Here is a 27184-nt window from a genome sequence, read left to right as displayed (position 1 = left end):
ACTTATTCATATGCTGACATATGGAATATATGCCTACAATGATGGATTCACACCATACACAATAAGATTCTACACTGTTAAAATGTTTTTCAGTAAAAGATGTATGTTATCTTTATGTCTGAATCTAACAAAATGCAATGCTTTAACACCTCGGGAAATGCTGATGACATGAAAACGCGACAATCAATATGCAAGTGGAAGACTACGTCCAGATAATAATGTGGATGTCTAACACAAATCTGAACATCTTAATATTAGATATCATGTGCAAATCTTAATACATCAATGCGGTCATATTCAACACAAGGTCTGTTGTATTATTTTAGGCAACATACATGAATGAGCAAACGTCAATTGAAATCTAAACCGAAAATATTCTATTTGAAGACCTTGAAATGAATATGCGTACTCAAGTAAATGTGCATCCTCAAGTACCCCCCCTATGTTAGCGAGTGATTTCATAATTTTCAGTTGCTTATTTAGAAATAGCGTAACCATCGCGTCTTCTTTGGAAAAGAGTAAGAGTGGTCTTGCGGAAATGAATGAAGGATATGCTCCAAAATGCAATTACAGGGAGCTGTTCGAATTTTACGCATGTGACTATGTGAGTGGGTAAGATATGAAAGCAAGACGCCGGAGTCTGCCTGACCCTTTTCTTGAGATCTAGCTCCTCAACTGGCACAGACGGGGATGCGGAGAAGAAGGGTCAACGGAGCTAGGTGGTATTGCTGACTTTATAAAAGAATATTTAACCAGCGTGAAAATGCACTTTTTGCATGCCGCGTTGCATGACTAAATAGCATTTCGATGCTGGTTGGTTATGTTTTTTTGGTGATCTCGCTTTCCTTTTCGTAAAGAAGCGCGTGTATTCCAAAGATGTATTGTAAACGCGTTGCTTTTTTCTGTCTGTATGGATCATTTTATTAGATAAAGAGTATGTCTAAAAAGGTCAACGCGTTCTGCATCCGGACGGATATTATACATGGATAACCTTGTTATTTCATTACACAGAGATTTTTTTTCCACAAGTCACTGGGTGGAATAGAGAAATATAGAGAAATGTGTTTGCGCGGTGCCGGCTTTCAGCGATTTTATTTGGATGGAGTTTAATGAATGTTTAGTTTTGGCAGTTGTTATTGTTTTAAGGTCAGCTAGATAAAACGAATTTTCTATTTTTGATATTCGTTTCTGGATAAGTTCAACTGGATGCGTAAGATAATGGGACACTATCATCAAAACTATGCTTGCTGTTCATGCTACAGCAACCCACGCGATAACATGATTGGTGGTAAGTTGTGATATGTTTCTTATGGCAATTAGATACAACACTATATTTATCGTCTGCCTAGTAATACCCCAGTTCCGGGGAGCGATGCCCCGTATTCAGTGGTAAAAAGATCTGGTCCAATTTACTGAATACCAAAGGGCATATAATTCAGCATTAGCTCGTGGTTATACCTGTAGAGACAGTTATTCCGAGAATGACAAGCTGTACAATTGAATTTGTGGTTCTAAATAGGCTATAAAATAGGCTTATATAGGTCACATGCATGTTTGCACTCACAGTTTGAAATTCCATCATGTAGCCTATGTTCTTGTTTAGATGCGAGCTTTACACTTCTGCTGCGACTGTTTAGTTATGGTCCCTGTAGTGTCATCTGTGAATTTTAAGACATATGGCTTTTTGGTGATGTAGTTTTAGAGTTTGTAATTTTGGTGATTTTGTGACCGCAGAGAAATCAAACTTGCAGTCCAAGTATACTTTATATTGGTTCACACAGTTATATCTCACCACGTGACAACTTAATTACTGATTAAAATGCATACCGTGATTAAGTGAGATGATTAAGAGGAAATATTGTGAAGCATATATTCCATACTCTTCAGATTTTTGAGGAAATCAAGAATTTAGTGTTCACTACACAAGTTTGGTTTGAAACTGAACTGAGTGTAAATATTTATTTATTTATTATTATTATTATTATTATTATTGGGGGGGGGGGGGGGGGGTTAGGGTTAGGGTTAGGGTTGGGGGGGGGGGGGTGATTTTAATTTGTGTATAAGTTCAATTGGGGTGGTAACAGCACAGAAGCAGAAAACAGAACTGCAGGGAATTGTCTCTTAGCCATTCTCACCAGGCCTCAAAGCAACACAGCCAAACCCCTGAGAGGATTTTTCAGTGATGTTCCTGTTTATTACTCTCCACCAGGCCGCTGTGCAGTATCCACTATATCCATTATGAAGGGCCATGAAATAAGAGGGTTTGTGCCATATCTTAAAGAGACAAAGCTAGCTTTGCTAATAGTGAATTGCTCCATTGTCAGTTATAACCTTACTTATGTCAGGTCTGAGAATCTCAGGTTCATATACAATGATAGTTAAATGTGATCAAACTAATTGTAATTTTGTCTGCAAACAGCATACAGTTTGTTCATTAGCATTATGTGATGTATTTATTTTTTGTCTTATAATTGCATACCACCCAGCATTAAACCTTAGTTGAAACCTAATTGAGGCTTGTTTTCTAGATCAGTCTTACAAACTCAAACTTATTTTAGGTTTGCCTGTTTATTTGACCTATTTATTTACTCTTGCCACGGCAACATTTCAGACATTAACAAGTATGTATTTTATTCATTAGCATGGTCATAATGACACAGCTGTAAATGATTTTACAAGAGAGATAGCTTGCTTTTGGCATACATGTGTGAATTAGGTGCTCCCCCACATAAACAAATAAATAAATCAATAAATATTTTTGCTTTGATAATGCTGTGTTTGGAACTCTTGAACTGCACAACTAATATTCCTGCGACAGAATTATGCATCAGTCCTTTCAAAGAATTCCTGAAGAAGAGCTGTAGTGGACCACTGCAGTGTGGCTCCCCTGCTGTCCTTCGTCAGAGCTAACCACAGCAGGTTTCTCCCATCACCAAGCTATCATTTATGAACTCTGATTATGAAATGTGGAGGTAATAGTACAGTATAGCTGAAGGCTCTCATTTGCACTTGAAAATCCTCTAAATATAACTTGCCTATGTAAAATGGTGATATTAGATTAGGTAAAACCAATGACAGAAATACTGCCTTGTACAGGTATGCACTGTGCTCAAGTAAACTGATAAAACATCTTATCATTAGGTAAAATGGCTTCTGAGAAGTCCACAAATTTACGACTCATTCATAAAACCCTGAAGCAATTATTGTGAAGAAAAATTCCAGTTGAGAAAATATTTGGTGCAACATGGATGTGGCTATGGCATTAATAAGCCTTTTATGCAGAGTATCCATCTCTTGTGACATCTCTGTTATTTTATGATAATAAGAAAACAGACATCTCTGAAGCTGCCCTTGTTCTAGAGATCTGTATGACACATGCAAGAATCAAACAGTATGCAGATAGAGTGGTTGACTTATTAGAGTATTAGAACAAAGACGCCTGCAGGAATGCTCAGTGATTGAATAATGTGCTGCAAGAGATGGTCTTGTACACCATTCTGACAGCAGCACAGAACCTTTCAACATGACGAAAAAGCCTTATTAAAAACATTAGAAATGTATCAGTGCCTACAAAATGTGTTCACTGGTTTATTTGGCATTGAATTAATGAAAAGTGAATGCAGTTTTTATTTGTTTCTGCTGTAATACATGAGAATCATTCATGAAAATCCACTGTTATCAAATAACAGCCAATTCAGCACATACAATGCTATAAATATGTCTTATGATTGTGTCAGGAATCATACAATTCCAGCAGAGGTGCGGTGCTTTTTTTTTTTTTTTTTTTTACTTTAGTTTCATCAGACATATTTATTGTGCCTCATATACCAAGAATAATGTTCCTCATTGAAAGGGAACCTCGAGGCTTGCTTGTAAGGCCTTTGTCTGCTCAGTCCTTTACCAAAGGCCACTTTAAAATTTATATGTGCCTTTTCCTGGACTCCACTATTTGATATGTAGCCAAAAATGTACAAGTAAGCTGGAGAGTTTTAAAAGCTCAATGACAATAATTAAAGCAATTTATTTCCAGGATTGACAGTTTTTTGTGTTGTGTTGTTTTTCCATTTGACATAATAATTTTTGTCAATAATTTAGTCAGCACAAAAACAGCTGTACATAAAGCAATATCAAAAACAACCAGGTGTAAGAACTACACCTGGATGTGGCCTTTAGGACTAATATTGATGTCAATGTACTTGTCAACAGGTGTAATTTCTTGATTGTATGTGTGAACTGTTCTATATTAATAACACCCTGCATGTACCTTTTTAAGTGAATTTATTAAGAACTATAGAACCAAGCTTATATATTGATACTGAGCAAATAATAGCATATTATCAAAATTGTATCAGTCAGTTGACTCACTGAATATGTTCATGTGACAAGATAGACAAGGAAACTTTCATGAGTATATTTTTTATTAATTTCTTCAATAATGTGTCAGTGATTAAAATATATATTTCATAAAATGAGACACAGAGTAACTGTGCAACTTTGCACTCACTTTAGCCGTGTTGTCTAATTGAAAATGCTTTCACACATTGTGTTTGCTTTCATACATTGTGCATGATGGTACAAATTCTCCTTCTGTCACATAAAAAAGGCATTTTTGAGACATGAAGTATTTAAATAATAAGCATGCACAGGCTTGTCATTTCACAACACAACATTTTACCAGCAGCAACATCTAAAAGGTGTTGAATGTCGCAAAGTAAAAGCCAACAAGGTTAATTAGGGCCAATAATTTCATTTCTCAGCACTGAATGCAGGATGTGAAGTTCATCAGTTTCTGAATTCCTAATTTGTGTTTGGTTTCCAGGGATGGTTGGTGCAGAGCTTGAAAGAACCTGTTGAAATTCCAATGAAAATCACTGCCCATTCAAATGGATTACGGCTGGAAATAGCATAAGTAAAGCTGTACATAAAAAAGAAAGCTTAACTTTAATTTAATGACTTTACTTAATAAAATAATTAATTTACTACTTCTGTAAAACCTGTCAGGGTGTCCAAGTAAATCCTTAAATCCCTAAATCCTGGCAGAAAACAACATTTAGGCTATTTTGAGAAGAATAAAAATGCTTCTAGACACAATTTTAATTTTTGTGATGTACAGATAAGTGTACAATTATTTGTATTTCTATTATTATCCTGTGCAATCAAAAATAAGTTAATGTGCAACGGAGTGTATGTTTATTCGGTCACTGGGTTTTGCCCACATTTAGATGTATATAGAAAGTCTTGAGGTCCTTAACCTCAGGTTCTGAAAAAAACAAGATTACTGGTGGGTGTGATTAATATTATTTTATTTATAAAAGCAGTTAACAAGGTGAACTGCATAATACTTTTTTCTGTCAACAGAAATAGACCGTATAGGCGTAAAATCCTTAAAGGTGAAATCAGAAAGCATGTTTTGACACAATAAGTTGGAAAGGATGAATGGAACAGCTTGTCAAGTAGGAGAAGCAGACATCACTCGGGTATTTATTTCTAGGCTTGATACAGTGCGGGGGAACTCTAGTGTGGACTGTAGGCAAATTAGAAGGCTAAATGGGCTGAATGTCTTGTTGGCATCATAATACAGCTTATTTATTCTTAATATTCTTACAACGTTTTTATTCTTCTTGAAAGTAAAAAGTCATTTGTCCAGGCATTTCATTTTACTTTCAAATTCATGTACGTTGCAATACAATATTATTAGGTGAATTATTATCTTCATGGTTCAGGCTGTTGTTCCCAATATATCTCACACAAAGATAACACAGCTCAGTAAGAATAATAAATGCATACTAACTGCCTAAATAATTTTGTCGCGAAAATTAATGACATGCTTGTAATTATTTAATGAGAAAGGCATATTTTTTTCTTGATTTGGCTCTGTACTCTACAATTCACATGTGGTTAATGTGCACATTCTCGGCTTTAATTGTATTTTTATACACTTTGGTTTCACCATGTATAAGTTACAACTCTGTTTTATACATAGCCTCATATTTCAGGACACCATAATGTTTGGGACATTTTAATGTTATGTAAATGAAAGTAGTCATGTTTAGTACTTTGTTGCTTATCCTTTGTATGCAATGACTGCTTAAAGCCTGTGACCTAGAGACATCACCCGAATGTCTTCTCTGGTGATGCACTGCCAGGCCTGTACTCTAGCTATCTTCAGCCCCTGCTTGTTTTGCAGGTTAGTTACCTTAAGTGGTCTCTTCAGCATATGAAATGCATGTTTAATTGGATTCAGATTGGTGAATGACTTGGCCAGTCAATAATCTTCCAGTTTTTGGCTTTGAAAAACTCCTTTGTTGCTTCAGCAGTATGTTTGGGATCATTGTCTCACTGTAGGATGAATACCACCCAGTGTGATAGGAGGCATTTGCTTAACATTGAGAAGATGAGATACTTATGCACACTTCAGAATTCATTCTGCTGCTACCATCATCAACGACGGCAAGTGAGCCAGTACCTGTAACAGCCATACATGCCCAGAGCATAACAACCCCTGACCCATTTCACAGATGAGGGGGGTGCTTTAGATCTTGGTCAGTTCCATTTTGCCTTTGTACTTCGCTCTTGCCATCACTCAGATACAAGTCGATCTCTGCAGGCTTTTTTAAGTACTTCTTAGTTAACCGTAACCTGGCCATAGGTCATGTTTTTGTGGCCAACTATTGATTTGGATTTCACAGTGTAACCTCTGTAGTTATGCATTTTTTCTGTAGACAGTAGACACTGACACATCTATATCTGAATGTCTCTGACCTGTTGGACGGGTGTTTGGGTTTTTTTCTTCATTATGGTGAGAATTGTTTGGTCATCAACTATAGAGGTCTTCCTTGGCTTTCCAGGACCTTTGTGATTACTGAGCTTATCAGTGCTGTCTTTCTTCGTAATGATGTTCCAAGCAGTTGACTTTTGTAAGCCTAAGATTTGGCCTATATTGCGGAATGTATTTTTTTTATTTCTCAGCCTCATAATGGCTTTCTTGATTTTCATTGGCACAGCTGTGTCCCAAAGTCAATGAAAAGCCTAGTATCATGACTATATGCTGAAAGCGCTCTTATACCTATATATATATATATATATATATATATATATATATATATATATATATACACCAACACTGTATATATAAATCTGAAATTAGTTCCCTTGAGTATTGTGAGATTGTCCACAGGGATGTATGTGATTGTTCAGATGTGTAGTCTCTTCATCATTCTGTACAGAACACCACTGTGAGGAACTGTGATTCGCTGTTGGTTTCCTGCTGAGCAATAAGTCCTGTACTGAAGCCCGGACTCATTGATATGCAGGAGTGTGTGTGGATGTCTCTAGTGAAGAATTACACGTCATGCAGAAAAACCCAGACTTTTAAACCTGGTGTAATCACAGCAAAATACATTGTTCTGAGAGTGGGCTTGTGTTTTCACTTACCGTATCTGCTTATCTGCATATTACATATAAGAAGCAGTGCAGACTTGTCTACCCACTTGAACCACATGTGGTGGGTCATGCAATCCAAGTCTTGCATAAATTACACTATATTCCTCCAATAAATGTTAAATGAATCTAGGGACTGGAATATCCTCCCCAAACCACTTATTTGGACCAGTGTATTTTGTACTTTACTATATTTATATTTTAAATAAAAGACAATGTCCCCCTCCCTCCCACCCTTACTTTTGTAATGGATTGAAATAATGGTTGTCATTATCAACATACACACTTGGAGAGATTACAATGTACTTGACAGCTTGTAATCATAATACATTGATAGGATGTTTTGAAACATATGCTCTAGATGTGGCTACCAGAAGGGATTGACAACTTTTTGGAAGGATGTGGAAAACAGTATGAACAATATTTCTGACAGGCTGAATAGGAATGCGCCACATTACCCTGAAATGTCCAATTGTCTCTTGAGTGTTGAGAGAAGTGTTGCTATTATTCAGATTCCTGACACATAAATTGCAAAGCTTATCTACCTGATTTTTATGGAAGGTACATATAGGTCTACTGGGGGATTCATAATTCCTGACAGTTTAGAGGAACAGGACTTGTTAAGCACAGAATCAGTGGGCTACACTGTATGCTACTGGCTCTATATATTCCTCATTTTGCTCATGGGACTTTTTTAGAGTGTTTGGAGTATGCCGGACGTGTTCAGAATTTTAACACAAATACTATAAGAACATATATTTTAACAGCTTTTGCCATGAGTTGTGAAACAGGCAATGAGTCAATGATGGCTCTCATAAGCTGTAACTATACATGAAAAAATAATTAGAATTTTCCCTACTGTGTGGAAAAGATCTCCCTATGGTTCTGAAGTAGATCTCAAGGTTTGAAAGGAACAGTGCTTTAGTTCCCTAATTGGCTGTTTGGTGTGTGTGTGTGTGTGTGTCACACATGTGCCCATATGTGTGCATGCATGTCTGTGTGCATGCATGTTTGTGTGTATATGTGTCTTCGCTTCGCTAGGTGTTCCTGGGGAGTGGAGAGAATGAGGATCCCCGGTTCCCAGTGGAGGTGCCATCCAGCAGCACAGTGTCAGTGCTGACCTGCTCTCTCTCACTGATGGCTCTATGGGAGTTCCTTACACTGAGCATCCACTGCTGGATTGCGGTTGCTGCCAGCCTCCCTGATCAAAGGGCCAGGGGGCCCCTGGACTGGCTCCTCTCTGATAAGGGCCCCTTCCACCACTCTCAGGAGTACACCGACTTTGTGGAAAGGAACCGACAAGGCTTCTCTACCAGATACAAAATATACAGGTTTGTAGAAGCTATCCATGGGAGAGAACCATTTAAATGAGTTGAGCAATGATTTAGCATGTGTTGAGCAGTGATTTTTTGAGCAGTGTGTCAGAAGTGTTTATAAGGGAAAAATTTCAAATTAAATTTTAATGAATCCATTCAATATTACGTGATTAATTTAAAGAAAGTATACTGAATAGGTATATTTACAATGGGTACACTCTTGATTGCAATTGTCTTTCTATGAAGCATACGTTGTTCTCTAATACTGCAATATCTAAGTAATTTGTGTCCGTCCTACGATTAATTGTTTCACCCAAAGTGCTTTCTGGTTTGTAGTACCTATTACTGGGCCTCATCAACATATCCTTTGGGAGGTAGTGAAAACTGCAAAGCTGTGCATGAGCCTTTGAAGATTAGACTAGCCCTTAATTAACAGTAATATTATTCCACCATTTTCATTAGAAAAATGTGCTGATTACTGATTTATGCGTGTTCCTGTTTTGTATAAACTAATTTACATATATCAATAGCCGAAATTTGCACGTAATGTACATGCCAACACCTAAAGGGTAAATAAAAGGAAATATTGATTTTGGTAGATTATCATTTGTAGAATTTGAAACTTCATTAGAGTAGCATTTTAGCAGTTAATACTCAAGTGGCCAGCCCTGGTCTGGGATAGCCACAGGTTTTTATGTCCACCAATTAGCAAGTAGTTTTGATCCAAGAAACCAGTTCAGTTGAGTCAGTTTTAATAACTTATCAATTAAGTTGTTACCAATGAATGCTGGATAACAACAGAACCAGCACACCGTGTGTCACTCCAGGACCAAGGTTGGCCATCATTGATGTGATATGTTTTTTTTTTTTAATTATTACATTTCACATTGATGGGTTGTGATTATTTAGCCAGCCATTTTAATTTATGTCAACATACTTTATACAAGTACAGCAGATGTTTTACACAACAGCTGTATTACACAGACAATGGTAATGCATAGAATCAGTTTTTAGAAAGAAAGAAAAACAGTTCCTGGCTTCATCATTGGCAGTATTGCATTCATTGCACTACATACAATTGACAGGGACTATTTGTAAAAAGTAAGTTTATGTTTGACACCTACTGTGTTGTCCCCTTAATGCTTCTGTTTTATCCCCTTAATTTTGTTCTATCCCTCATTTTATTACCATCTGCCAAAATGTGAAAGGCACCATGCAATGCTGATGACAAGAGAAGAACCGATATCACGCTGTCAGTTTTGATCCCCTCTGAACACAATATGCTCCAAACTCCAAACAGTCTGCCCATGTTTGTTTCAAATCCTCTCAGTCTTTGACATAGTCTATTCCCCCTGGTGATAATAAATAATCTTCAAGCAAAATGAACCTGGAAAGATTAAAACTGACAATTTTATTTTCATATGCAATGTTCCTCATGCAGAGTTTGGCTCCCTAGCTCTGATAAAGTCTAATGATCCCTGATGGCATGGAGAAGATGAATTACCACAAGTGGTTCTTCTAGCCACAGTGGTATGTAATAGCAACATCTCTGTAATGAAAGTGCACCATCTCTTTCCTCTTTCAATTTTCCACCTTTCTCCTTGATTGAATTTGAACTAATTTTAATGAGCTCTCTGAGGGAAGTACGTTTTTTTATATTTATTTTTTTATAAATTGCTCTGGAGAATCTTGGAGAGTAATCATTTTCAAAACCCCAATGAAGGCTCTATGTGCCTCCTGAAGACTGAAAATGTCAGACGTAGTATTACCAAGAGACAGTTGCCATAGACACCAGGGTGCATGTAAACCTGAGGTAACAACAGTCTTGCTGGCGGACTTGAATGTCAGCCATGGAATTGTGTATACTTCTTTAGACACATTTGACCATATGAATTGGACAAAAAAGACACACAGTACTTTTTAAATACAAACTTCACTAAATGAGCAGCATTTCCGAGTATGCATTATTTAATATAAATAAAAACAATGCGCTTTCTTATATAATTTGAAGACAATTTTTAAACAGTATAATAGAGCTGCTTTTGGGAATGAATCCACAGGACCATGGATAGGAAAATAGTTTTATTATATTTCTACAACAAAGGTCAGGAGAATTGCAAGCTAATCCTGGCATAAACAAACGTACAGTTCATGGCATGAAGAAATAAGTAATGTTGGTAATAATTTCACCTGTTAAAAGTAAAAATAATAATAAAATAAAAAAACAAGTGGCTTCAAATCTTTTCTACATAGTAGCCATACCAATGATTTCATACCGAGTTTTTGAGAATCACCTGAACCTACAGTAGTCACGGTTTAAAGATAAAGGAAAGGTTGATTGTCATATTCAGTGCTAAGGAGGGAATAGCAGAAGGGGCTTACTGTTTCTTTTACTTCTTACACTTACATGACATAATTACTAAAATGCCCACCTTGCATTTGCTTCTCAAATAAGTGAAAATTTCAAAATTCCAGTGCTATTGAAGATATTACATTTAAATAAAACAATGCTGTTTTACTCATTAAAAAGAATAAATTCCCATTTGTAGGTACACATGGACAAGAAGATTCTTTTAAATATGTCCAGCCACATATACTGTAAAATGTTGGATAGAAAAAAGGATTTTTTGCTGAAATGAATTGAAATTATTTGCTCAAACATCTGGGTTTAAAGAGATCTCCTCATCATTCCTGATTTAATTTGATATATACCCTTTCAAAAGGCCACTCTCTGACCATCCATCATTTGCACAGAAGGTTGGCGAACCTCTTTTGATTACTTCTGACAAGCTTTTATGGCAGAGCTCAGTACATCATTTGTGTCTGTGTATGTGTGCGAGGAAGAAAGAGGATGTGCTTGTGTATGTCTTTCTAAAGCCTGGGTGACAATTTGAATTGTGCATTTTGAGCCACCATTAAGAATATGCTTGAACTAAATTATATGCAAAAGCATTAATTATATAGTGACTTACAGATGTATTATCTGAATCAGTTCTGGAAATTATGATATGCATACAAAAACGAGCAAAATATGATTATTTGAAGGAATGCGTCAGTTATATTGTCAATGAGCTGTGTATGGATGTCTTGGTGGACTACACTGATCTATAAATAAGGATATAAAACTTAATTCTCATTATTAAGTCAACTGTTCCGCTCTACAGCTGATGATTTGAATGCTGGAATGATTCATTATTAAGTACCTGTCAGTTTGACACTTTAAGCATGGGTTTTAGTTTGGGATTTGTCCAATAACTGGCACTCATTTCAGTGATTTCTTGCTATCCCACTTCCACAGAGATCAAGATAACCAAGTGACACTTGTTCACCTGTAGTCATGTTTCCTTTGATCATAGAGAGTTTGGGAGATGGAAAGTGAATAACTTGGCTGTGGAGCAGAGAGACTTCCTGGACTTCCCTTTACCCCTCACTCCAGAATTTTTCCGCAACATACGACTTCTTGGACGACGGCCAACCACCCAGCTGATTACTGAAAACCTCATTAAAAAATATGGGACTCATTTCTTGCTGTCAGCAACACTTGGAGGTACAGTGTATTTCAATGTACTTTGAAAAAATGTTATTGGGAATATCTGAGAGGCCTGATTTATTTTGATGTCTCAATCTGCAAAAAAAAAGCCTTGCTGTCAGAATTGTCAGAGCTTAGACAATTTTAAAAATTTAACTTCACAAGCCCTGGTTATTCTCATTTGTCTCTTCAGCGAGTCATCAGCAGTCCATCATCTTTAGTTTAAAGACCGTAATAAGTAGGTATTGTGTAGGAATAATTTTTAGTGGGCAGCCATTACCATTATCATGTTGTACACATTTAAAAAATGTAACAGATATAACCTCAGCACTGTTGAACACTTTATCTCCCTATAAGTTATGGAAAGTTTACCATTATCGGTGTGCCTTTATGAGGCATATCCAATTGATGTTTCATCCACACCCTTCCAAATAATATTTTTTCAGTAGTCCAAACTGAACATACAAGCTGTGAATGTATATCAGCAATTTTCTTGCAAATGCATTGCTTACCTGTGATATGTAACATATAGGCTGTGAAATATTAAGTATTGAAATTAATTCATTCTAAATGTATTAATAAAGTAAATAAAGTAATTTAACTATTAAATTACATGTAAATAGAGAGTACTTGTTTTGTGGCAAGGTAATTTTTCTTTTGCCAAAAATGACCATGTCAAAGGCATTTCAGTTTCACTTGACAAGCTAAATCCTGAAGCTAAAATAAAACCGCCATCCAATAGTTCCAGTTAAGGAAAATTAATGCAGTGACATTCCTGTTTCAGCACGACAGTGAGTGACATACAGTGAGGTCCATATAGAAATGGTTTTGTTAAGATCGGTGTGGAAGAACTTAACTGGCCTGCACAGGGCCCTGACCTCAACCCCATCCAGCACCTTTGAGATCAATTGGAAATCCAACTGCGAGCCAGTAATGCTCAGTGCCCGACCTCAGTAATGCTCTTCTGGCTGAATCGGAGAAAATCCCTGCAGCAATGCTCCAACATCTAGTATAAAGCCTTCCTAGAAGAGTGGAGGTTGTTATAGCAGCAAAGGGCGAACAAACTCCATATTAATGCCCATACTTTTGGCCATGTACCGTAGTTACTAATTCTCTCTGAAGAGGAATGAATGCAAATTCAAGAATATGCATGTGGCAGTTTTAAGATAGGCTTGATTTTCCTCCTTATGCACACAGAAACACAATTTCTGACACAGACATTCATTCACAGGAGAAGAGGCCTTAACTATATTTGTGGACAAAAGAAAGCTGAGTTTAAAAACAGACGGGAGTGACTACTCCAACAGTAGCACTTCCGTTACATTGGAGACGCTCCACCAGCTGGCGGCCTCCTACTTCATTGACAGAGAGAGCACGCTGCGCAAGCTGCACCACCTCCAGATAGCCTCCACTGCCATCAAGGTATGATTTGTGAATTTTATATTCAATTTACCTGAGCCTTGTGAAAACAAACACAAAGGTGAATGTGAAGATTAAAGACCATTCTGTCCTGTTTGTATGTGTATTTGTGTATGCATTTGTTGATGTTCAAGTTGAATTCAGATGCTTCCTATCATATAATTGTTCAGGCATTCAGTTTAAAATGAACTAAATAAGCATTGGTGATGTGTTGTGGCTCATGTGTAGAGAGGAATTAATTTAATTGAACAACAAACCAAATTTGTGACAATTAAGCCAGTGTTTCATGAATGCGTGTCTCCGTGGAAAATAATATCCCATCTGGACTGACTTCACATTCTGGTTTTGGTAAGTGTTTCATTGAAATCAACAACCTCCAATGTAGTGAATGGGAAAACTTTAGCTACTTACCTGTACGTCTGTTCAACTAACTCTGTTTATTTACAATACTGAGATGAGAAGGCATATATTAGATTAGCTAGCAAACACCTAGCTCTAGCTAGTTATTACCAAATATTGTATAATTAGGTGGTTGTTAGCTAGCTAGTCAATTGTTCTGTTTATTATTGTTGTTTTTTAAGGACAGCAGACAGTCCACCTTTTTTCAGAGGGGGTAACAGATTGAGAAGGGAGTAGATTGTTTCTTGTAATTTGGCGTAATTTTAATATCAATGTTTTTAATGGTGGGCCTATATTTGAATTAATGACTTATATACAGTGCTTTGTATGTGTGAGTAACTTGGCATTTTTGTACATTGAAAATGTATTTTTGATCTGATATGCATTCACCTTGAAGGTTTATTTGTATGCACTTGTTTAGCTACGTGTTTGTTTACTTGTGGGTGTGACCGTTTGGGAGACGTTTATTGATCCTATATGTTGAGGTGGGGGATTTTATGCCTGATTTTAAACGTGTGTTATTATAGTTTTGACATTAATTTGAATCAATATTTAGTGGATGTATAGTGGATACATCCCTCTTTGATAATTTATGGTTGTTTCAGCTATTTTCATCCACTTTACAAGTTACAGTTTAATTTTGGTGCTCTAATCCAAAATCCATTGAACTGATCAATGCTTGATCTAACTGATCCAATCAATGGCTTTTTTCAATATTCCATGAATTTAGGAAAGAATTAGTATGCTACATTTATCAAAAAAATCTACATTTTAGGATGTTTAAGGTACATTTAAGGCTATGCAGTTTTGATTAAAGAGAAATGCTATCACACAAAATTGTAATGCTTGTTGGTATTGAATTGTCCAAGGTGTATAAAGCTTAAAGTGCATACACTATTAATTAAATTATCTGCGGTACATTCTTTGGTAGTGGTATTGTTTTCTTTTCTGATATGCAACGATTGCTGGACAATATTCCTGTGTTTTTGTTGTCTAATGTCACGGATACATTTTTGTCATGCACCCATATGTCCTGATGAAGAATGATGTAACTATTATTGGCTGGTTTTGGCTAAGAAATTTAGTCAAGTTTACAAAGCTGGATAGCTTTTTAAAAGCCAAGCCTTTTGTGAGATGTGTAGCCTACTACGCTGCTGTTTATTGCATAGCCACAATCACAACAGCGTAGCACTCGTTGTCTAAATTAAAATTAATCAGTAAACCACCAAAAGAGTATTAGGGCAGGAGAGACTGAATGACTGCCTGTACTTTCTATTAAGACCATTAGAGCCCAGGAGCTGAACTTGAGATTGTTGGCAATTTGGTACAATGCAAGGAAGAATGGTCAGATGCCCTTCAAATGAGTAAGCTGACATAGTGCTTTTCAAGGGGATTGGTGTGGAGTTTCTGAAGGGCTACTGTGCCAGCCTGTTATAATTAAACTTTGGCTGCTGTGCATCTCCATAATTTTGCTTTTATTTGTGTGAGCCAGGCTGCCATGCTAAACATGAAATTTCAAATAAGGGTAACCAGAATGTATGGTTATGGAATCCACATGCACGGGTTCTTAACGTGAAAGCACCAGATACTTTACAAGTTCCAAAACTGTGGGATAGAAAGAAACATGGCTGCAATGTAAAACAGACAGCAAGACAAAATTATTCTTTGGACATTTCTGGATTCACCTTGAAAGTGTATGTGAAACAAAAGTGAAAATGCTGATAGGTGTGACCATTTGCTGTTAGGAGAGTAGCTGTATCAGCTGTATTAATATAAGCTTAGAAGCGATCCACTCTTAATCACACATGCTATTTCACAAGAGCATTGACCGAAGCTTATGGAATAAACAGAGGTAAATGTACTGTGGATAAAAAATTGTAGCTTATTTTTGAGGAAAAGTCAGTTTGTCTGGTGGTGTGCAGGAACTTCATAATAGAAATCGTAGCAATGCCTAAGTTGCAGTGCTTGACTGTAGCATGATTTTTCTCAGGTCGTTACATATATAAATGTTACATGTACACACATCTAGTCTTGATTTTTGGGTTTTGATTGCCTTTGGATTCTGTTATTGGTGTTTGTCAACATGATGACCAGAGTTGCGCTAATTGAAGTCAAGGAAGCCATTATGAGGCTGAGAAAAAAGTCAGTCGGACATACACCAACCCATAGGCTTGTTACAATCAACTGTTTGGAACATCATTGAAAAGAAAAAGAGCACTGGTGAGCTCAGTATTTGAAGAGAGTCTGGTAGGCCTAGGAAGATCTCTACAGTTGATGACCGAAGAATGAAAAAAGCCATCAAACACCCATATCACATATGAGAAGTCATCGCCCCTTTAGTTACTCAATCAAACAAACCAAATTGAATTGATAATTCGATTCACCTGATTGAACACAACCAGGTTTGATTGTAGCAATCCCTGTTGAATCTAAACCTCACTCATATTGAACCTTGTCATCAGAGTGAAGTAGTCACCACAAAGTTTCTACAACCACACAATTTCATGATCAAAGGAAATTCCTGAAGAGATGAGAAAAAACAGTTGTAATATATTACTCTGGAAAGTGTTACAAAGCAATTCCCAAGAATTTTGGATTTCACCAAACCACAGTCAGAGCCATTATCTTCAAATGGAGAACACTTGGAACAGTGCATGGAGAATCTTCCCAGGAGTCGTAGGCCTGTCAAAACTGTCAACCAACGACAACTCATCCAGGAAGTCACAAAAGATACCAGAATAACATCTACAGAACTGCAGGCCTCTCTAGCCTCAGCTAAGGTCAGCGTTAATGACTCAACAGAAAAAGAGAGACTTCACAAAAATATGATTCACGAGAGTAGCAATGTTGAAACCACTAGTAACCTAGAGAAACATCAATGCTCATTTCACATTTTTAAAAAAGCACCTGGATGATCTCCAAGCCTTTTGATGGATTTTTTTTTTTGATGTTTTTTTATGGACAGATGAGTCAAAACTGTTTGCACGACACAGGCCCATTCTGTCTGCTGTAAATCAAATACAGCATTTCACAGTAAGAACATCATACCAACAGTCAAGCATGGTGGTGGTAGTGTGATTGTGTGGGGACGCTTTGCTGCCTTGGGACCTAGACGATTTGATTTGACATTACTAAAGGAAACATGAATTCTGCTTTGTTCCAGATAATTCTTAAGGAGAATATATGGTCATCTGTCTGTGAACTGAAGCTGAAGCATAATTGGGTTATGCAGCAAGACAGTGATCCAAAACAAAAAAGCAAGTCCAATCTGAATGGCTGAAAAGCAGCAAAATTAAAGTTTTGGAGTGACCTAGTAAACTCCTGATTTGAACCCAATAGAGATGCTTTGGCAGGACTAAAAAAACCAACCAATTTGTCAGAATTAAAGGTGTTCTATAATGAAGTGTGGGTGAACATTCTTCCACAGCAATATGCTTATATAACAGCTTATATAAAATTATAGGAGGCGTTTGGTTGCAGTTATTGCTGCTAAATGTGGTAAAACCAGTTATTACATCTAAGGGGGAAATTTTTCACGTGTGATATGGGTGTTTGCGATATATATATATATATATATATATATATATATATACATATTTTTAATTAAATAAATGAAATAATAATCAAAAAATTTGTTTTGTACTCAGGAGGTTCCCTTTATCTAATATTACATGTTGTCTAAAGATCTGAAACCATTCAGTGCAACAAATATTCAATAATAGAGGAAATTAGGGGGCAAATACTTTTCATGGCACTGTAATTCTGATTATGATTGTAAACATTTTGTGAATGAGATACAATGTCTTTTGATATGAAAACTCAAGATATCAGATAATTAATTTGGATGTTTGTTGTGCTGCACACAAAATGAATAAATTTGAATCAACTCAAGAAGCTTCATACTTTAATAAAGAAAGATGAAAATACGACACCATTCCCTATGAGAGCAAAAAACATCATTAATACAGAAATGATGATACATTTGATTCATACAGCTCAAGGATAAAATAAACACAATCAGTTGTAGTTGGGATAATTGAATACCTTTCCTGAGGAAGATCATTATTAAGCACGTGTGTTACAAAATGAACCTGTCAAAACGAAGGTAGGAAAGATTACAAAATTCAGTGCAGACTGATGCTATATTTGTTCTGCAGTTGGAATCTGCTGATATACTTTTACCTGCTGTTCCTTAGCTGCTGTGCACACTTACCTGTTGTTTTATATGTGACCCATATCCGATAAGGGTGTACATAATGTGGTTGAATTCTGACACCATACATATGTTTAAATTGGTTGAGATCACATGCACTGGCATAGTTTAGCAGGGAAATAGTATAAAACAACAAAGAAGCTACATCATTTGTGTTTTTCTCTGGAAGTGAAGTCAAGACCTCCGGTAGCTGTGCTCTGTTTGTCATACCGATGTAAATCTCCTCAAAGATTAATGTCTTTTGGTACCTTCTTCTTTCCAATTCCACTGGCTGTTGTTTCCCTCCATGTTTAGACTGTTGATGATGTCCCTAACCTATGCCATATACTTGGCAAAGAAAAGTGATGTTGAAAATAGGCTTACAGACACAAGTTGTATGTGAAACGATAAATATCACACACACACGCACATACTGTACATACTGTGGGTCAAGCATTCAAGCATTAAGGTGAATAACATGTGGATTATGTAATTTATCTAAAGAGCTCCAACTCTGTGATGCTTCACACAAGAAAAAAAACGTTTAATTTTTATATTTCTATATATTTAATAAATATATAAACAAAATTACCACCTCCATCAATAGCCATGTCTAAGGAGATGGGTGAAAGAATGAAGGATATTATGAATGAAGGTCTTTAGATAATGGAGTCATGGTCTGTTTTTCATTGCCCAGGTAACAGAAACAAGAACTGGCCCGCTTGGTTGCAGTAATTATGACAACCTTGACTCTGTTAGTTCGGTACTGGTACAAAGTTCTGAAAATAAAGTTCATTTACAAGGTATGTATGTATGTATGTATTGATGGTACGCTGCAGTTTAAGCCTTTATGTTTGCATTTCAGTCCTTAATTGCCAAGCAAAGTTAAATTTACAATGTACATTTTAAAAGAGACCAGGGCAGATACAATTTTATCATAAAACTACCTGAGGACTAACATTTTTACAGTTTTTCTGCCTGTATTTCTTAAGAATATCCATGTGTAAGTTTGCATATATGTATTGGTATCTTAAAATGCCCATTATCAGCACTGTGCATGTTTCAATGCTTGAAAGATTGTTTCACTACATGGGTTTTTCTATTCATTTTCCAGGTCTGCAGGTTATTTTGCCAGACTACTTGAGAGCCCGCTTTGTACAAGCTGCTCTCAGTTACATTGCCTGCAATGGTGAGGGTGACTTTGTATGCAAAAATAATGATTGCTGGTGCAAGTGCAGTCACAGGTTCCCAGAATGCAACTGCCCTTATATGGATATTCAAGCAATGGAGGAAAGCTTACTTCGGATTACTGAGAGCTGGAGCATACTTTATAAAGAATTTGAAGATTCAGGTAAAGACTAATAATTATAAATACAAGTGATAAATTAAATGTGCAATTCTGCCCCGTAGATTTATAAACATAAGGCCATTTCTTGTGTTTTATGAACCTTATCATTTTAACCTTATCATATAAGGTTCTTCAGCTACATTTTCATGGTCACCTGATTCTTTTAAAATGTGTGCAGTGCAACAACAGTACAATATTTATAAACTTTCAAAATCAATAAGTATTGATAAAACATTTTAGACATCCTCGTGCATTAAAAAAAAATTCCTATGAAAGGAGTAATTACATGTAGCACAAAAGGTGTATTTTCTTTCAAAATAAAAGTCCTATTGCCAGATTTTAGAGGAAAAAATTGTAAGGAAAATGTAAGGTAGACAAAGAGACAACTTACAAAAAGAGCCATTGTGGCCATTGTAGTTAAAATCCACACCAATATATTGATTATCCTCTTACTGTATGGTTTTTGGAGGCAAAACTGTCATGGGTATGGTGGGTTAGGACACAAACGCGTGAGGGAAAAACTCAAACTCCTAACGGTAAATGAAACAAAGACTTTACTTTTCAAACGAGGAACAAAAGCAGGGAACAAAAGGCCTCACAACTCTCAAAAAAATTATTCAAAACGCAAAACAAAGAAAATCCAGAAAAATGTGTGGAAAACAGAACGTGGGCGGAAACACACAGGGAGCTCTCTCAGGCGGAAATACACAGGGCAGAACACAATCAGAAACACACAAGGATCCAGCATCCGAGTCAGGGAAGAAAAGAACTTAAATAGACAAGACACTAAGGAGACACAGGAGGGCACAATCCACAATCAAACCACAGAGAGGGAAGGGAAAACGAGACATAACCAAAAAAACAATAATTGAATAATTGAAAACAATAATACAATTAAACAGGGTAAAGGAACAGAACTAAAAACTGAAGTGACGCCATCTGGCGGCCCAAAAAGGGAAACGCAGACAAACCACAGAACCATGACAAAAACACCCAGTTTCATCCCTTAGATACTGGAATAGAAACTGTTTCTCCAGAAGGGAGGGAGACCTGGATACTCTTATATTACAGATTTTAGATGGCAGAATTAAAAATGCTGAACACTAAAGAACTAAATCTTGAATGTGGCCACAAGCGACCTATGCTGCTTATTAAATGGTATTGTTGCTCTGGGATTGTGGAGGTTTTTATGACCATATAAAACCTTCTTTAATAAATTCACTGTGCAACACAATTATAAGCTGGAAATTTAGACCTAAATAATGCCTAATTCTTCTTTGTATACTTATATAACTGTATAGTACCCTTTGATAATGGATGTTTTTTTTTATTGCAAATGATGGAATTGATTGTAATTGACTGCTGTTGTATTATGTATTTTTTTAACTGTTAAAACTCTTTGGGACCTAATTATGTAAGTTTGTCACATGTTGTACTCATTTGTTACACCTATTGCCTATTAAATCGCATATATTCTCAATTACTGCATCCATACAAGTAAATCTGGAATTCACACATTGGTAACATCTTTCAAGGGAAAAGTGTGCCATATACCATTTATACACCAATTTATGAATACGTTTTAAGTAAATTTTTAATAAAATAGATTAGTTCTGATAAGAGGTACAAGTGCTCTTTTTCATTATGTCACTGGTTGGAGGCATGCAGAATTTATATAGATAGGTAAGTTTTTATTGCATATGTTCACTTATTTGTTTGCTCTTTAATTAACAGAGTGGCAAGAATATGCCTATTTTGCCCCCAGGCACCAAGCTCAATATCAATGATGTTCACAAAGCTTAAAGATAAGACCATTAACAAGGAAATCAGCAACAGTTTTCAAAATCCAAATTGTATAAAAATGAAAGAAAATAAATTCTTGCCTTCTCCAGATTTAGAACTTCAGTTGTAACAAGTAATGGAACAGAGCTCTTAGCATAATATTTTGGCATTATTTTCTCTTGGGGTCACCCTGCTGTGACCAGTACAGAGAAAGTAAAATTATGAAGGATTACTTCCTTCTTTAAAAATATTGGGGAATGTAATTAAGTTTATGTTTTAAGTGCCAATATTTTCCACATAAATGTGTCCTTCAGTGAGGGACATCAAAGATATCCAGTATTCTTCTCACTTGACAAATTTAGATGCTGGGCGTTACCACGGTAACGGGAAGTAGCTCATTTTAGCTGTGAGCTGTGTGATAAAAAAGTAAATACCTCACCTATTTATTTGACTCACATGTGCTTTTAGTCATATTTGGTTTTGTTCTGTTGGTCTGCTATATTGTTAAAAAAAATAAATGTCTTTTGAATTTCAACAGATGAATTTAAAATGTTCCTGGCCAGACTCCCACAAAATTATTTCCTAAACATCTCAACTATACAGAAGCTGTGGTCAATGGACAGTGTATTTCAGCGCCGCTATGGGCAGATGGAGAGCAGCATCAATGGGCTGTTTGGAAGGGCTCAACGAGTGGTGTACAAACTCTTCAGTCTGAGCAAGAGGTGTCAGAAACAGCCACAAATTGCATTACCCAGGAAAAGGTAAGCATCATTTTTATTTTATCATTGGAAATTATTTAACAACCCAAAATAATGACAAATATTGTCCAGAGACCCTCAAAGGTACTCCATTTAGCATAACAAAATATGCTCAAATAATAACATGGTAAACTCAAGCCCAACAGGCAACAACAGATGGGCATTTTGACCTGCTAAATTTAACATTACTTAGTAATATGAGTACTCACACAATGTAGTGTGTCCAACTTTATGCTTATAAAGGTTCACTAAAACATCCCCTGTTTATTTAAGAATTATTACAAAACTATGGACCTCAATGCATCGCAACAACAGACACATTGTACAACAGCTAAATTTTCCATTACTCAAAGATTATTCCCTGGATCCCTTGCACTTCTAAAGCAAATCACACAATGTAATTGTGTCCAACCTCACATGGGGAAAATAAAGGCTCACAAAAACATCCCCTTCTACTATGTGGGATCAAAACAGGATGATACAAAATAAAACAAACAATAAATAAAGTGAGCAGGAAACAGTGGAAAGGGAGTATAATACAGAACTAGGACTCGAACTAGGATATTGCAGTTAGGCTATACTTCCATTTCTTTGGATACAACAGTTAGGCTACACTTCTATTTCTTGGCACCGAGCCAGTTGTTTAAACAGACAAGACTGTTTACATTGTCGGACAACAGGGCAGCTCCCTTCTTCTGGACAATATACCCATACAATGAAAAACTGCGTTTGCGCTGTTTTACTCGGGAAAACATGGATTCCCACAGAAAACGCTGTTTATTTTTTTAAGGAGTATATTAAATGAGTAAATAGAGTGAAACCGCGAAACTAGTTAGGCTGCAGTAGTACTGAAATGTAAATATGGTATCACTGTCAGGTGTTTCGTTATATCATTTGCAGCATTTATTTCTGAGCAAAACAACGTTTTCTAGCTAAGCTGGCTAGCGAAGAAAGTTGCAGATGGATATTGTAACTTTTAAATTTCACATATTGCTATAATGAATGGGAAACATAAACGATACTAACGCATATCACATAATCACACACCCAAATGAAAATGCATGAAAAGCCTAAATACACCATTTTTCTTTCTTACCACAAACTACAAATGCCGCCATTTATCTTTATGTGACATCACCAATCCGAAGCTCAGAAGCTCAGAAATGATGCTCGAACTTCCGACCTATAACCTCGAGTTCTACGATCGTTCAGTTGGTTTTTTTACAAGTCGGACCTCGATTTTTACTATTTCCGAGTTGTCTTGAACGCAGCATTAGGGTCGGGCAAACGTTCATCATAACAGAACATGCGTTAAAAAAATGAGTGGCGTTAAAATTAATTTACGTTAACGTGTTATTATCACGTTAACTTTGACAGCCCTAATATATATATATATATATATATATATATATATATATGTATATATATATTACAGTCAGCTCCATAATTGGATGTATTTTTCCTTGAATTGGCTCAGTACTCCACAGTTTTTGATTTGTCATTAAACAGTTCACATGGTTAAAGTGCACATTCTCAACTTTTATTTAAGGGAATATTTATACACTTTGGTTTGAACATGTAGAAATGACACCACTTTTCTCATCTTGCTCATCAGTTACACAGAGCTTTGTTGGTTTGTGTGAGCACACTGAGCTGGGACCGCACACAAATCAGTTTACATTTCTAGCAGTTGTCATGCAGTCTGTTCATGTTGTTTACTCGAAGTCTCCGTTTCAGTTAAAAACGGAAAAAATCTGCGCAGGATGTAAATTTGTTTTAGACAACTTTTGTTCCTATTTGGTTAGATTTCCTCCACATCCCAGCAGATATCAATAAAAAATGAAAAGCTCTGAGAAAAAAAAAAAGATCTCTCAGACTGCCCCTAGTCTCTGAAATCTGCCTCATCAAATTTCACCACGCTTCCCAATCTGCCTGTCAGTCTTGTTGCACACTCAGAGCACTGCCAGAGCAGAGGGGCAAAGCAGAGACACTGCAGGGATAGTACTAAAGCTAGCTAGCTAGTAGAAAACGGTTGAGCTATTCAAGACAGATAGCATACTACTGTACCACAGGAATGACAGAGAAAAATGTCCCAAAATGAGCAGTTCTGCATTTGCCTACAATGGCTTATGCTGGTGAAAGAAAGGTAAGAAAAGAAAGAGTGAAGAATAAAAGATTTTGACTAAAATAAATTTCAGTGATGGCAAGAGCTGAGTGATTTCATGGTGAAGCCACACAATCTCCATTTGTAATCACCTCCATTAATTTTCAGTGAGAGCCGATTTTTCGCATCAGCAAGGCATGTTGGGATAGCTGGTGATTCAAAGCAAGCCAGTGAAGCAACAGTTAAATATAAGTATTTGTCCCAAACATTTTTGATCTCACTGTGTGTGCATGTACACACACACACACACAAACACACCGTATTTTCAGTAACACAGCTGTTTTGTTTTGTTTCTTGAATAAATGAATAAAAATGTGTTAAATCTACCAATTGAAAAATGATGTGACCGGAAACGTACCTCAGCTCGACAGGGATAAAAGGTAGAACAGTACAAGTACGCACATTTATTCTGCCACAGATCTGCCTATAATTTTACAGTATTTTTTTTACATGCATTGAGCTGCTGCAAGAACCACTGCAAACAGGTTTCTTGTTGTTGATTTTTCAAACATACATCTATATTTATGTTAACTTAATGAGTTCTTTTCCTATTAAAACTTTTTTTTAGGTGTAATCTTCCAACATCTAAACCAATTTATTAGAACAGACAATCCACGAATGTGCTATGTGGTCTGCAGACTAACAACTGACAAGTATCAGGTTTTTATAAAATGTTTTATGACAAAACAAATAATAAGCTAAAGTAATTTTTTATGTTTTTTATCATTATTTTCCTAGGCTGCGGACATACTGGTTAAACTACTTCCAGTCTTTACTGTACTGCTCAGAGAACAACCAGCTTGGTTCATTTTCTGAGGAGACACACAGCTGCATCTGCGCATATGAACAGAACTGCCAGCGTCCCATGCCCTGCTCCATAGGGGAAGCACAGGCCTGCGGTACATGTGCTCCCGACAACCTCACCCGCTGTGGAAGCTGCAACTCCGGCTACATGCTGAGCCAAGGAACCTGCAAACCCATGGTTGCAGACTCCACTGAAAACTACCTGGGCTTTGAAACAGACTTGCAGGACCTTGAGCTGAGATATCTGCTACAAAGAGCAGACAGGAGGCTTGAGGTCCACGCCATTTTCATTAGCAACGACATGCGCCTCAACAGTTGGTTTGACCCTTCCTGGAGGAAACGCATGCTACTCACTTTAAAGAGCAACAAGTACAAGTCAAATCTTGTACATATGTTACTGGGTATATCCCTCCAGGTATGCCTAACGAAAAACAGCACACTAGAGCCAGTACTAACATTGTACATCAACCCTTTTGGTGGAAGTCACTCAGAGAGCTGGTATATACCTGTAAGTGAGAACAATTTTCCTGACTGGCAGCCGACTAAGCTTGACCTTCCCCTGGAGTGCTTCAACTGGACCTTGACCCTAGGTAACAAGTGGAAAACCTTTTTTGAAACCATTCACATCTACTTGAGGAGCCGTGTCAGGGCTCAGAGCAGTAGCGGGAACGACAGCTCATACTATGAGCCACTGGAGATCATTGAACCCTCCAGGAACTTGGGCTACATGAAAATAAACAGCATCCAGGTGTTTGGCTACAGCATGCACTTTGACACTGAGGCCATTCGAGATCTCATTCTGCAGCTGGATTATCCCTACACACAGGGGTCCCAGGACTCTGCACTGCTGCAGCTGCTGGAGATCCGTGACCGGGTGAACCGCCTCTCACCAACAGGTACACAGAGGTTGGACCTCTTTGCCTGCCTTCTCCGGCACAGACTCAAATTAACTGCCAGTGAGGTAGCCCGGATCCATTCCTCTCTGCAGGCATTCAGCAGGCGCCTGCCCAACTCTCTGGATTATGAGACCACTAAACTATGTAGCTAACACTGACACAAGTACAGTATGCTTAAAGAGGCCATTTGTGATACCTGTTAAACATTTAAATATTTATTATATACATTGAGCTGGTGAGGAACCTCTTTGCCTGTGGCCAAAAAAAGATAAAAGACAAATGTAAGAAATCAGTTATATGAACTTGTTCAAAAGAAAATGTTTATTTGTATGCACTCTGAGCAAATTAAGGTGAGAGGGGACTTACAGTGTACAAGTATATTTGTTTTTAAAAGTTGTTTTTACAAGTTCTGTTGCTTCAGTGACAGTGCAGTTTCCATACTTGAAAGACTAGTGATGTCAGTACATTTTGTAGATGAATTGTTATTAAAGTATGATATTATATGTATTGTGAAATTGGTTATTGTGAGTTATTTTGGCTGTTCACAGCAACGACATACAAATGAAATGGTAAATGGACTGCATTTATATAGCGCTTTTATCCAAAGCGCTTTACAATTGATGCCTCTCATTCGCCAGAGCAGTTAGGGGTTAGGTGTCTTGCTCAAGGACACTTCGACACGCCCAGGGCGGGGTTTGAACCGGCAACCCTCCGACTGCCAGACAATCAGTCTTACCTCCTGAGCTATGTCGCCCCTGAAACCATTAGATATAAAACCACAGCTAAATTAAAGTTATGGGACATATATCATAGACAAGTCATAGACAATATAACATAGAGTTCAAATTTGAGCTCAGTTTAATCTTAATCAGTCAGGACTGCTTAAAGGGAAATGCCACCCTGTTTTTTTTCTTTTATTTGTAGATGAGTAGCTGTCCTCGTGATTAAAATGAGCTCTTAGTCCATCTACATGTGCAGAAGTATCACCCCATGCTACTGCACAATGCACTACACTAGGCAGATGCTTTTATCTAAAGCCACGTACAAAAAGTGCACATTGAAGCTCGTTGGAACAACTACAGAACACAGGTCCAATAAGGTACAATTCCCATTAGGTATCAGTTATCTGTAGCCATG

At 36.9% G+C, this 27184-nt stretch overlaps 1 protein-coding gene across 5 annotated transcripts; it reads left to right on the top strand.

The window, feature by feature from the left end:
- Positions 1–275: 275 nt before the first annotated feature.
- LOC118224544 (BMP/retinoic acid-inducible neural-specific protein 3-like) lies at positions 276–26562 on the top strand. 5 transcript variants are annotated; one of them, XM_035412044.1, is made up of 9 exons: positions 276–719; positions 1198–1288; positions 8482–8771; positions 12113–12303; positions 13517–13707; positions 18993–19098; positions 19410–19646; positions 21964–22186; positions 25086–26562. In XM_035412044.1, the coding sequence occupies exons 3-9, from the start codon at positions 8578–8580 to the stop codon at positions 26197–26199; spliced, it is 2256 nt and encodes a 751-aa protein (XP_035267935.1). In that variant the 5' UTR covers positions 276–719; positions 1198–1288; positions 8482–8577; the 3' UTR covers positions 26200–26562. The 5 variants fall into 5 exon arrangements, with proteins under 5 accessions (XP_035267935.1, XP_035267939.1, XP_035267936.1 ...); XM_035412048.1 differs by lacking the exon at positions 1198–1288 and having other exon boundaries at positions 276–612; XM_035412045.1 differs by lacking the exon at positions 1198–1288.
- Positions 26563–27184: the final 622 nt, after the last annotated feature.

The sequence above is a fragment of the Anguilla anguilla genome, chromosome 4 (genome assembly GCF_013347855.1).
Source record: "Anguilla anguilla isolate fAngAng1 chromosome 4, fAngAng1.pri, whole genome shotgun sequence".
Taxonomy (NCBI): Eukaryota; Metazoa; Chordata; class Actinopteri; order Anguilliformes; family Anguillidae; genus Anguilla; species Anguilla anguilla.
This window is presented reverse-complemented; position numbering and strand designations above follow the sequence as displayed.

Bases quoted from the DNA above. Each gene is read 5' to 3' on its own strand.
- LOC118224544 (XM_035412048.1), top strand. From the start codon at position 8,578: ATGGCTCTATGGGAGTTCCTTACACTGAGCATCCACTGCTGGATTGCG. The intron at 8,772-12,112 runs GTTTGTAGAAGC...CTTTGATCATAG, and splicing joins ACCAGATACAAAATATACAG to AGAGTTTGGGAGATGGAAAG. The intron at 22,187-25,085 runs GTAAGCATCATT...TTATTTTCCTAG, and splicing joins ATTGCATTACCCAGGAAAAG to GCTGCGGACATACTGGTTAA.